The sequence below is a fragment of the Carcharhinus amblyrhynchos genome, chromosome 14, assembly GCF_965287045.1.
Source record: "Carcharhinus amblyrhynchos chromosome 14, sCarAmb.v2.hapA, whole genome shotgun sequence".
NCBI lineage: Eukaryota > Metazoa > Chordata > Chondrichthyes > Carcharhiniformes > Carcharhinidae > Carcharhinus > Carcharhinus amblyrhynchos.
This window is the reverse complement of record NC_137337.1, coordinates 70,327,680-70,339,861: the sequence shown is the minus strand read 5'-3', so window position 1 is coordinate 70,339,861 and position 12,182 is coordinate 70,327,680. Positions and strand designations below refer to the sequence as shown.

General features: G+C 45.3%; 1 protein-coding gene across 1 annotated transcript in view; it reads right to left on the bottom strand.

Moving 5' to 3' along the window:
• Positions 1-884: 884 nt before the first annotated feature.
• Positions 885-12,182, bottom strand: part of med6 (mediator complex subunit 6) — a 28,117-nt gene continuing 16,819 nt past the window's right edge. The window contains exons 5-8 of the mRNA XM_080202054.1: positions 11,770-11,878; positions 4,486-4,601; positions 1,835-1,862; positions 885-1,733 (exon numbers count right to left, since the gene is read on the bottom strand). Of these exons, the coding sequence (XP_080058180.1) occupies positions 1,603-1,733; positions 1,835-1,862; positions 4,486-4,601; positions 11,770-11,878 (384 nt within the window). The 3' untranslated portion in view covers positions 885-1,602. The remainder of the gene's footprint in view (positions 1,734-1,834; positions 1,863-4,485; positions 4,602-11,769; positions 11,879-12,182) is intronic.

Genomic DNA, 12,182 nt, shown 5'->3' with positions numbered 1-12,182 from the left:
GGGACGCAGAGGGAGAATTCAGCATGGCCAAAGCACCTAATCAGCACGTCTTTCATACTATTGGTTAAACTGGAGCAACTGGAGAAAATACACAGACACAGGGAGAACGTGCAGACTCCGCACACGCTGACCCAAGCTGGGAATCGAATCCAGGTCCCTGGCACTGTGAGGCAGCAGTTGCACCCAGGAATGATCCAGCCTCAAGCCAGTCATGATGAGGAGGAATCCTCAGACCCTTGTCAGGCCTCATTTGGAGTACTGTGCGCAGTTCTGGTCGCCTCACTATAGGAAAGACGTAGAAGCTATTGAAAGGGTACAGAGGAGATTTACAAGGATGTTGCCTGGACTGGGAGGCATGCCTTATGAAGTTAGGTTGAGGGAGCTGGGTCTCTTTTCCCTGGAGAGACGAAGGTTGAGAGGCGACCTGATAGAGGTTTATAAAATGTTGAGAGGAATGGATAGGGTGGATTCTCAGAGGCTAGTTCCCTGGGTTGAAATGGTCGCTACGAGAGGACACAGATTTAAGGTGCGGGGAGGAAAGTACAGAAGTGATGTTAGGGGTAAGTTTTTCACTCAGAGGGTGGTGAGTGAGTGGAATCAGCTGCCGTCAGTGGTGGTGGAGGCGAACTCGCTGGGGTCTTTTAAAAGACTTCTGGATGAGAATATGGGGTTTTATGGGATTGGGGGTTATAGATAGGTGTTGATGTGATCGGCGCAACTCATGGGCCGAAGGGCCTGTTTGTGCTGTAGTGTTCTATGTTCTGACCTTCCCTGTAGTTGATTCTAACACACTAACTAATATTTGGTAACTCGGAATAACCAGAATTCAGACATGGAAACATGTTACTTCGTAGTTCCCCAAAATTTACCTTTACCAAGTAAGCAAGTTTTTGGATCTTTAATTTTTAATAATCCACTTTACAAAGAAACACAATCCATTACAAGGATGCACACTGCAGCAGCACTTGCATTCAGTCCCAGTTCACCAATGAGTTACTAACCTTGGATAGAAAGCAACACTTCAGCAATGTCGCATACAATGAGATCTGAAACATTATTTTCACTGACTATGAATACACGTTGAAAAACTGTAACTCTTATATAAAATGCCCTTTTCAAACTGGCTAGCAAATTGGCAATGTTGTTGGAAAAAAGCCCATATGGAATGACACTATTCCCATTGTTTATGGATAACCATCAGTAAAAGAACAGTGCTCACTAGACGAACGTCAGCCACATTCACCTCTTGTACACTCATTTCCTGAGTACCTTTCCAAGCACCAATATCTCATCATTTCGTCCAAGCTTTTATACTGCAACTCTTAAAATAAGAGAGTTGCATCTTTGTACTGATTCCTCTTCATAACACAAGCGCAGGAGAGTCAATGTCTGAATAGATAATTTAGAAGTGGAACAGGACTGAAGGGCTGAAAAGGTTAAATTTCTCCTGGAGGATGTACCCATTTCATGTTCAGGGTAATAAAAAGGCCACAAAAATAATTGCTTCCGTACAAAAGGGAGTACAAAAAGTCCAGAGGCCCACAGGAATTCACCCACAGAATTGGTGACTCAATCCTAATGTGATTGATAATCGCCATCTCTTCATTGAAGTCTCATTCGCTTTTCGGGGGGAGCCTTGGTGCTCGAGCTCTGCTGCGAGTTCTTTGTAGACTCTTTCTCCTCCTGTTTGATGGTCTCAGTTGTTGGTTCAGATTCCTTTTTCACCTGCTCCACTGAAAAGGAAAAATAAGCAGGAAGAAATGGTCACGGCCAATGGATTTCTAGAAGCCCACCCTATTAACTTGAATTAGTTTGATTCACAACAAAAACTCACCTGGCACAGGTTTGTCTCCCGATTTGGGCTGAAAATAAAAAGCAACAAGTCAATGGAAGCAAAACTAGGGGGCGGCGGGGTAGGTGGACACCTGTAACACAAAGAAAATCCAAGTTCTTACATCGCATTGTTCAGTAGTCCCGTTAATGTGGCAGGGTGGCACAGTGGTTAGCACTGCTGCCTCAGTGTCAAGGACTCAGGTCACTGTCTGTGTGGAGTTTGCACATTCTCGGCGTGTCTGTGAGAGTCTCCTCTGGGTGCTCCGATTTCCTCCCACAGTCCAAAAATCTGCAAGTTAGGTTGATTGACCATGGTAATTGGTCCCTTTAGTAGCAAGGGGATAAGGTGGGGGGGTAAATATGTGGAGTTACGGGGATGGGACTTGGGTGGGATTGTTGTCAGTGGGGGCTCGATGGGCCGGATGGCCTCCTTCTGCACTGTAGACTCTTATGATTCATTAATACGCTAAACTCTTGTTCACAGCAACGAGGTCAGTGTTTGAAACAAGACATTTGGTTTCTCCAGAGGGTGAGCTGCCCGATTTCTAGAGGAATTTGGTGAATGGGGACACAGAAACTAAGGGCGTGATATCACGAAGAAAATTCTAAGTGCCGAATGAGCGAGAAAATAGGAGGTTTTACATAAGCCTAATGTGTTCCAACGTGGGTGGAAATAGTTCAGTCAAGCATTCACCTCGGTGTTTGAATTCGTCCTCGGCAGGGATGGTGAAACAAATCTAATTTACCACAGTACAACTACAAAGTGAATTTCCCCATTCCCTCCCTTCCACTTACATCCACATCAATCTCCTTTCTCAGCGAGATGCAAGGCGCAATCTTATGGCATTTAGTGCAAAAACAAAGCACCAGGTAGCGACTCTCGCCTGTTGAGGATGGGGCGGGGGGATGTCAATGAGATTTATTCTGTATGCAACCCCTCACTCCCCACAAGTTCTCACTCACCACCCCACACCATATGCAAAATTGTCCCTTCCCTGGGAGTGTTTGCTGGGGGACTGCAGGTGGAGTTAGATCGTTGTGTTTACTCCATGCTACACCTGCCCCAGAATATGCAGGAAAAAAAAAACCTGATTCCTTTTACACCTGGCTATTCAGTTTCATTTCACTCACCCCTGCCGATCCCTGCAGAGTTCACACCCTCCCCACACAAGCCATAAATCAGCTGCCTGCCCAGAAAGGGTTAATATGACTGGGAGAGAAGAATAACTGGGCACAACCTGATTTTTCACCCTTCACCCATCTAATCACCTCGCCTCACTGAGCAACGGGCAAAACAAGGTCGTAAGATTGTGTCCGAAGTTACAGCGGTGGCAGGCTGTTCAATTCCGACCCAGTCAAGAATTAGTTCTGGCAAGCCAGCCGAGAAGCAACACTCAATAAAGCTGGAGTGTGCCACCTTTTCCAGAAAGGAGGTTGGTGTGGATGTAAGTGGAAGGGAGAGAATGGGGAAACTCGCTCTATAGTTGTACTGTGGCAAATTAGATTTATTTCACCTTTCCTGCCAAGGGCAAATGCTTGATCGAACTTATTTCCACCCACATTGAAACACATTAGGCCTACGTAAAACCTGCTATTTTCACATAAACACCCCAGCCTGTTTTGAATAATAACAAAAATCTTTCAACAAGGGCAACTTCAGATCCCATTAACACCAACTGAAGTTATTCATTAAGTTGTGAAACGAAGACACAGTAACACAGAATCCCTGCAGGGCAGAAACAGGCCATTTGGTCCATCGAACCTGCACTGACTCTCAAGAGCATCTTACCCCAGAACCAACCACCTCCTGTGCCCATCCGTAACCCTTTGCATTTACATGGCTAATCCATCTAACTTACACATCTTTGGACACTAAAGGACAATTTAGCATGGCCAATCCACCGAACTTGCACTTCTTTGGACTGTGGAAGGAAAACAGAGGAAACCCACGCAGACATACGGAGAACGTGCACACTCCGCATAGTCACCCAAAATCAAAATCAAGCCTGGGGTGGTGCTGTGAGGCAGCAGGGTTAACCACCGTACAGCCCTGTTTAAAGAGATTCAGAAAAAGGGGCAACTCCTGTGCTCCCCGACATGGGACGGTGATGAGTCATTCTGTTGCATTACACTGGATATTCCAGTAACAGCCATCTGAAATTCGGGGAAATGGCACAGTGGTTAGCACTGCTGCCTCACAGTACCAGGGACTTAGGTTTGATTCTCAGCTTGGGTCACTGTCTGTGTGGAGTTTGCACGTTCTCCCTGTGTCTGCGTGTGTTTCCTCTGAGTGCTCCAGCTTCCCCCCAAAGTCCAAAGATGTACAGATTATGTTGATTGGCTGTACTAAATTGACCCGTAGAGTCAGGGGGACAAGAGGGTTATGGGGATAGGAGCTGAGTGGGATTGTAGTTGGTGTAGGCTCAATGGGCAGAATGGCCACTGGCTGCACTGTAGGGATCCCATAATCTAATGCAAGAACACAGAAGCCAACCCTCACTGTAAACTGTAAATGTTTCACGATCCTGACACACTATGGGACTGACGGATCACTGCAGCATTGTCGGAGATCAGCCGCCTCAGTGCTGCTTCATTTCATTTCTTTTTTCTGGGAAGAAAAGAACCTGAGAAGGTTCAGAAAGGCGCCTCTACCTGAATGTATTTGGGCTGGAACTTTTGCCGGATATCTAGCAATAGCATGTCCACTCGCTGACGCTGGAATATCGAACTTGGCTCCTCCTTCTTCTTCGACTTTGGTTTGACTTTATCTGGGAAGAGAGGTGAAAAGGAAAGATAACTAAAACGCCCGCCGCTTTAAAGATGTTTTAAAAATGATTTGCTGAATCCAAGTTATCGCGCGTTATTGTTTGACCTACTGCACTCTCTCAGAAGTTTCTCTCTACTGCTACTGCCCATTCTGAAAAAAATTTGAATAATTTATATTCATTAACAGTCATAGAATCTCTACAGTGCAGAAAGAGGCCATTCAGCCCATCAAGCTCCAGCGACAACAATCCCACCCAGGTCCTATCCCCACAACTCCATGCGTTTGCCCTGCTAATCCAAATCACTTTTTTATATTTGTTCATGGGGCATGGTATCGCTGGCCGGCCACCATTTATTGCCCATTCCTAGTTGCCCTCGGAAGGGCAGTTCAGAGTCTACCACCTTGCTGTGGCTCTGGATTCACATGTAGGCCAGACCCGGTAAGGACGGTGGATTTCCTTCCCCAAGGGACATTGGTGAACCAGATGGGTTTTTCCGACAAGCGACAAAAGATTCACGGTCATCAGTAGATTCTTAATTCCAGATTTTTTTTGAATTCAAATTCCACAATTGCCATGGCGGGATTCGAACCTGGGTCCTCAGAACATTAGCTGAGTTTCTGGATTCATAGTCATGTTAATACCACTCGGCCACTGCCTCCCCATAAACATGGCTACTTTTCCATCAATGCAAAGGGTTCTGGATGCAAAAATACTATTTCAAAATACCCTAAACCCAAGGCGTGTGAAATCCTTGTAGCCCCCAGCAAGATTGCGACACTTTCATCCCTTGATTAATGCCTGTCAGTTATCAAACTGAAGCGAGACTAAGGGAAAAAAATTCAGACAGAGGGAGGTGATGACCCTGTGGTATAATCGCTAGACTATTAATCCAGAAACTCAGCTAATGTTCTGGGGATCAGGGTTCAAATCCCGCCACGACAGCTAGTGGCATTTGAATTCAATGTAAAATATCTGGAATTAAGAATCTACTGATGACCACGAAACATTGTTGATTGTTGGAAAAACCCATCTGGTTCACTAATGTCCTTTAGGGAAGGAAATCTGCTGGTCTGGCCTACATGTGACTCCAGAGCCAAAACAATGTGGTTGACTCAACTGCCCTCCGAACAAGGGCAAATAGAGATGGGCAATAAATGCTCGCAAGCCAGCGACACCCATGTCTAACAAATGAATAAAATAGTGACCCCACACTTTAGAATGTAGCATTTTGAAGATCAATAGGCTTACTAATTTAGAAATTGCACAAGAAACAAACTAGATTGTGTAAACCACTCAAAGTATATAAAATACTGCTTCCTGTCTGCTTGTTAACTGAAATGCCCACAAACTTCGGATTCTCTACTAATTATTGAGGACAACCTCGCAGTGGCACAGTGGTTAGCATGATCGCTTCACAGCATCAGGCACCCAGGTTTAATTCCTGGCTTGGGTCACTGTCTGTGCGAAATTTATACGTTCTTCATGTGGATTTCCTCCAGGTGCTCCAGTTTCCTCCCACAGTCCAAAAGACATGCTGGTTTAGGTGCATTGGCCATGCTAAATTTTCCCTCAGTGTATCTGAACAGGCGCTGGAGTGTGGTGACTAGTGGATTTTCACAGTAACTTCACTGCAGCATTATTATAAGCCTATTTGTGACTAATAAATAAACTTTAAAAAAGTGAAATCTGAGGGAGATTCCCAGTCACTCCACTTGCTTGGATACATTGACATTCTCCTTTTTCAATGCAATAGGAAAGCTGTGATTATCATTCATGGTTCAAGATGATACTTGACTGGCTGGAAGAATATCATCCACAGCAGTTCATGATTCGTTGACACCTGTTTTACATTAAAAAAATCCTCAGGATGGTTTTCTTTTAAATCTTTTCAAAATGGGCGGCACAGTGGTTAGCAATGCTACCTCAGGGACCCGGGTTCAATTCTGACCTTGGGTCACTGTCTGCATGGGGTTTGCACATTTTCCCCATGTCTGCGTGGGTTTCCTCCGGGGGCTCTAGTTCTGCAGGCTTGGCAACTTGAAATTGCCTTGCTACGAATAACAGAAGAGTGGCTGTTACTAGATGTCTGTCTCTCTCTCTCTGTGTTGAATCTCCTTCACTATTGAAGGAGATTTCCCTATTGATTTACCGCTTCCTGATCTTTTCAATGCCGGTAAGGCAAAATAGTCACTGTCACGATGTGACCTGTACAAAAATGCCCAGTTGCTTTCCAGATAAGGCAAGCGATCATTCCATTAGGTTAACCAAAGCTTCCTTATATCCTGTACTGATCAAAATGGGCAGCATGATCGCACAGCGGTTAGCACTGCTGCCTCTTGGTGCCAGGGACCCAGGTTCAATTCCAGCCTTGTGGACTGTGTGGATTTTGCACATTCTCCTGGTTTCTGCGTGGGTTTCCTCCGAGTGCTCCAGTTTCCTCCCACACTCCAAAAATGTGCAGGCTAGGCGGATTGGCCATGCCAAATTGCCCCTTAGCGTCAGGGGGATTAGCAAGGTAAAGGGATTATGGGGATAGGGCCTAGCTGGGGTTGATGTTGCTGCAGGCTCAATGGGTCACTGTAGAGATTCTATGATGGCATCACTGCCAAGGCTGGCATTTATTGCCACTCACACTAGTGAACAGAACATTGAATGGCTGCAGTCCATGCGCTGAAGATATATCCACAGGGGAAGGAGTTCCTGTGTTTTATTATTTCTTCATTGATGTTTTAGGTGATGCATCTCTAAGGGCATTGGAGTTACAAACAGGGCCACACTAAGAAAGGAAGACAGGTCTTGCTCCCGAAACAACATTAGTCAACCATTAAATTTTTGACACAACATCTTCAAGGTCATTGAGATATTGCTTTTAAACTTCAATTCAAATTTTCATTTTGCTATGGTGGGATTTGAACCTACAAGGACGGAATCATTAGTCATGGCCTCTAGATTACGAATCCTTTCATTTGAAACCTAACTACATATCCTTCAGTGACTTGAATCAATCTCAGTGAAAGAAAGTGTAGATGAGACTGGTCCTCTTTATGTAGTCTGTACCCTCTGGGTACTTGCGTGATATACGTGCGCAGTTAGCGCACAGAGAGTGGGAATTCAATGATGATGTAGCTAGCCTGAATGTCTCAAAGTGGGAGACAAATTTAAGCAGCGTGCCGCCATGCACCATGAAATAAGGTCCACAGTAAATTTCTGATATACAAACTTAGAAATACCATCTCAAACCAGCCTCCCCTCCATTGATTCTGTCTACACTTCCCACTGTCTTGGAAAAGCAGCCAACATAATTAAGGGCTCCACACACCCCCGACATGCTCTCTTCCACCTTCTTCCATCACAAAAAAGATACAAAAGTCTGAGGTCACGTTCCAACCAACTCAAGAACAGCTTCATCCCTGCTGCCATCAGAGTTTTGAATGGACCTACCTTGCATTAAGTTGATCTTTCTCTACACCCTTGCTATGACTGTAACACTATAGTCTTAAGGCGCATTAAGGTAGATAAATCCCTGGGGCCTGATGAAGTGTATCCCAGGACGTTATGGGAGGCTAGGAAGGAAATTGAGGGTCCCCTAGCAGAGATATTGAATTATCGATAGTCACAGTGAGGCACCTGAAGATTGGAGGGTGGCAAATGTTGTGCCTTTGTTTAAAAAGGGCTGCAGAGAAAAGCCTGGGAACTACAGGCCAATAAGCCCACGTGTGGTGGGTAAGTTGTTGGAAGGTATTTTGAGAGAGGATCTACAGGTATTTGGAGACGCAAGGAATGATTAGGGACAGTCAGCCTGACTTTGAGAGTGGAAAATCATGTCTCACAAACTTGATTGAGTTTTTTGAAGGTGTAACCAGGAAGATAGATGAGGGTAATGCAGTTGATGTTGTCTACACGGACATCAGCAAGGTTTTTGTCAAGGGACCGCATGGTAGGTTGTTGCATAAGGTTAAATCTTACGGGATCCATGGTAAGGTAGCTAAACAGATACACCATTGGCTTGATGACAGAATGATGTGGGTATGCTGGCGTTGGACTGGCGTAAACACAGTAAAAAGTCTGACAACACCAGGTTTTAGTCCAACCTATTTATTTGATAATATACTCGCAAGCTTTCGGGTTAGCCCCTTCGTCAGGTGAATGGAGAGCTCTGGCCTCAGACAGAGCATATAAAGCACAGACAGTTTAGAGATTACTGATTAGAATGCGAATCCTTACACCTAACCTGCTGTTCAAGACCTGAAGTGGCTGATAATGTGAGTGGAAGGAGCACTGATCACAGTTTAAAGAGATGTGTATTGTCTCCAGACAGTACAGTAAGTGAGGTTTTGCAAACCCAGGCAAGTCACGGGGGTTACAGATAGTGCGACATGAACCCAAGATCCCTGTTGAGACCGTCCTCATGTGTGCGGAACTTGGCTATCAGTCTCTGTTCAGCGACTCTGCGCTGTCGTGTGTCGTGAAGGCCGCCTTGGAGAATGCTTACCCGAAGGTCAGAGGCTGAATGCCCGTGACCACTGAAGTGTAACACACGCATCTCCATTAAGGACGGTCACCTCAGCACCTCACTGTACCGCAAGCCCACAGACAATCTCACAATGCTCCACTTCTCCAGTTTCCACCCTAAACATGTTAAAGAAGCCATTCCCTATGGACAAGCCCTCCGTATACACAGGATTTGCTCAGATGAGGAGGATCGTGACAGACACCTCCAGACCCTGAAAGATGCCCTCATAAGAACAGGATATGGTGCTCGACTCATAGATCGGCAGTTCCGATGCGCCACAGCGAAAAACCGCACCGATCTCCTCAGAAGGCAAACACAGGACACAGTGGACAGAGTACCCTTCGTCGTCCAGTACTTCCCCGGAGCGGAGAAGCTACGACATCTTCTCCGGAGTCTTCAACATATCATTGATGAAGACAAACATCTCGCCAGGGCTATCCCCACACCCCCACTTCTTGCTTTCAGACAACCACACAACCTCAAACAGACCACTGTTCGCAGCAAACTACCCAGCCTTCAGGAGAACAGTGACCACAATACCACACAACCCTGCCACAGCAACCTCTGCAAGACATGCTGGATCATCGACATGGATACCATCATCACACGTGAGAATACCGTCCACCAGGTACATGGTAAATACTCTTGCAACTCGGCCAACATTGTCTACCTGATACGTTGCAAGAAAGGATGTCCCGAAGCATGGTACATTGGGGAGACCATGCAGACGCTACGACAACGGATGAATGAACATCGCTCGACAGTCACCAGGCAAGACTGTTCCCTTCCTGTTGGCGAACACTTCAGTGGTCACGGGCATTCAGCCTCTGACCTTCGGGTAAGCATTCTCCAAGGCGGCCTTCACGACACACGACAGCGCAGAGTCGCTGAACAGAGACTGATAGCCAAGTTCCGCACACATGAGGACGGTCTCAACAGGGATCTTGGGTTCATGTCGCACTATCTGTAACCCCTGTGACTTGCCTGGGTTTGCAAAACCTCACTTACTGTACTGTCTGGAGACAATACACATCTCTTTAAACTGCGATCAGTGCTCCTTCCACTCACATTATCAGCCACTTCAGGTCTTGAACAGCAGGTTAGGTGTAAGGATTCGCATTCTAATCAGTAATCTCTAAACTGTCTGTGCTTTATATGCTCTGTCTGAGGCCAGAACTCTCCATTCACCTGACGAAGGGGCTAACCCGAAAGCTTGCAAGTATATTATCAAATAAATAGGTTGGACTAAAACCTGGTGTTGTCAGACTTTTTACTGTGTTGATGACAGAAACCAGAGGGTGGTTGTAAGCGGTTGTTTTTCAAACTGAATGCCTGTGACCAGCAGTGTGCCTCAGGGATCAGTGCTGGAGCCATTGTTATTTGCCATTTATATTAATGACTTGGATACGAATATAGGAAGGCATAGTTATCAAGTTTGCAGATGACATCAAGACTGGTGGCATAGTGGACAGTGAAGAAAGTTATCTTGGACTGCAATGGGATCTTGATCAATTGGGCCAGTGGGCTGACAAGTGGCAGATGGAGTTTCATTTAGATAAATGCAAGGTGATGCATTTTGGTAGATTCAACCAGGGCACGACTTATTCAGACAATGGTAGGACATTGGAGAGAATTACAGAACAAAGAGACCTAAGGGTACAGATTCATAGCTCCTTGAAAGTGGAGTCACAGGTGCTCAGGTTGGTGAAGAAGGCATTCAGCATGCTGAGTTTCATTGGTCAGAACACTGAATACAGGAGTTGAAATGTCTTGTTGAAGTTGTACAAGGCATTGGTAAGGCCACACTTGGAATGCTGTGTACAGTTCTGGTCACCCAATTATAGAAAGGATATTATCAAACTAGAAAGAGTGCAGAAAAGATTGACTAGGATGCTACCGGGACTTGATGGTTTGAGTTATAAGGAGAGGCTAGATAAACTTTTTCCTCTGGAGCATTGAAGGCTGAGGGGTGATCTTATAGAGGTCTACAAAATAATGAGGGGCATAGATCAGCTAAATAGTCAATATCTTTTCCCAAAGTAGGGGAGTCTAAAACTAGAGGGCATGAGTTTAAGGTGAGAAGGGAGAGATACAAAGTGTCCACAGGGGCAATTTTTTCACACAGTAGAACAGCCTGCCAAAGGTAGTAGTAGAGGCAGGTACAATTTTGTCTTTTAAAAAGCATTTAGACAGTTACATGGGTAAGATGGGGATACAGGGATATGAGCCAAATACGGGCAATTAGGATTAGCCTTGGGATTTTAAAAAAAAGGGGAGGCATGGACAAGTTGCGCTGAAGGGCTGGTTTCCATGCTGCAAACCTCTATGACTACATTCTGCACTCTCTCCTTTCCTTCTCTGTGAACAGTATGCTTTGTCTATATAGCACGCTAGAAACAATGCTTTTCACTGTATACTAATACACGTGACAATAATAAATCAAATCAAATCTCTCAATTCTCCACCTCATAACGAAGGCTTGCTGAATAACAAGAGTGTTGTACCAAATGAGAGTGTCCGTAGGTCCGGAACAATAAGTGCTACCAGTCTGGTTATGTTTTTTCACCAGTAGATGGTATGCTACTAACACTTTCTGAAAGTGATCAGCTTTAAAAAGTACAGTATGCCTGTTGGCATCCTCATGTTACAACATACCCCTCTCCTCTTGATCCTTGAAATGCCACCAGTATCCTTTGGAGGGATGGTACCTGCAGTAAGACATGGCTTCATCAAACGCAGACTGCACTGCATGCACTGCCGTTAGCTATTTTGAGGGAAAGGGAGGGATCAAAAACAACCCAAATCAGTGAACATATCTCCAATAGCGTACCACAATTTTCACACTGTACAATACTGACTTTGTAAACAATACAGAAGACAGCATGGAGGTCATAATGTGATACAGAACTGGTCAGGAGGATGTTTAAACACAATCTCACAGAGGCCCGCTCCACATTCTACTTGGACAAGTAACACACATTTAAGTTTCAAAACAGTTGTTAAAATGGAGGGGCAGCTCTGCATGGCAGTGGAGGATCACAGCTGTTGTGTACACAGTCCATGTAATT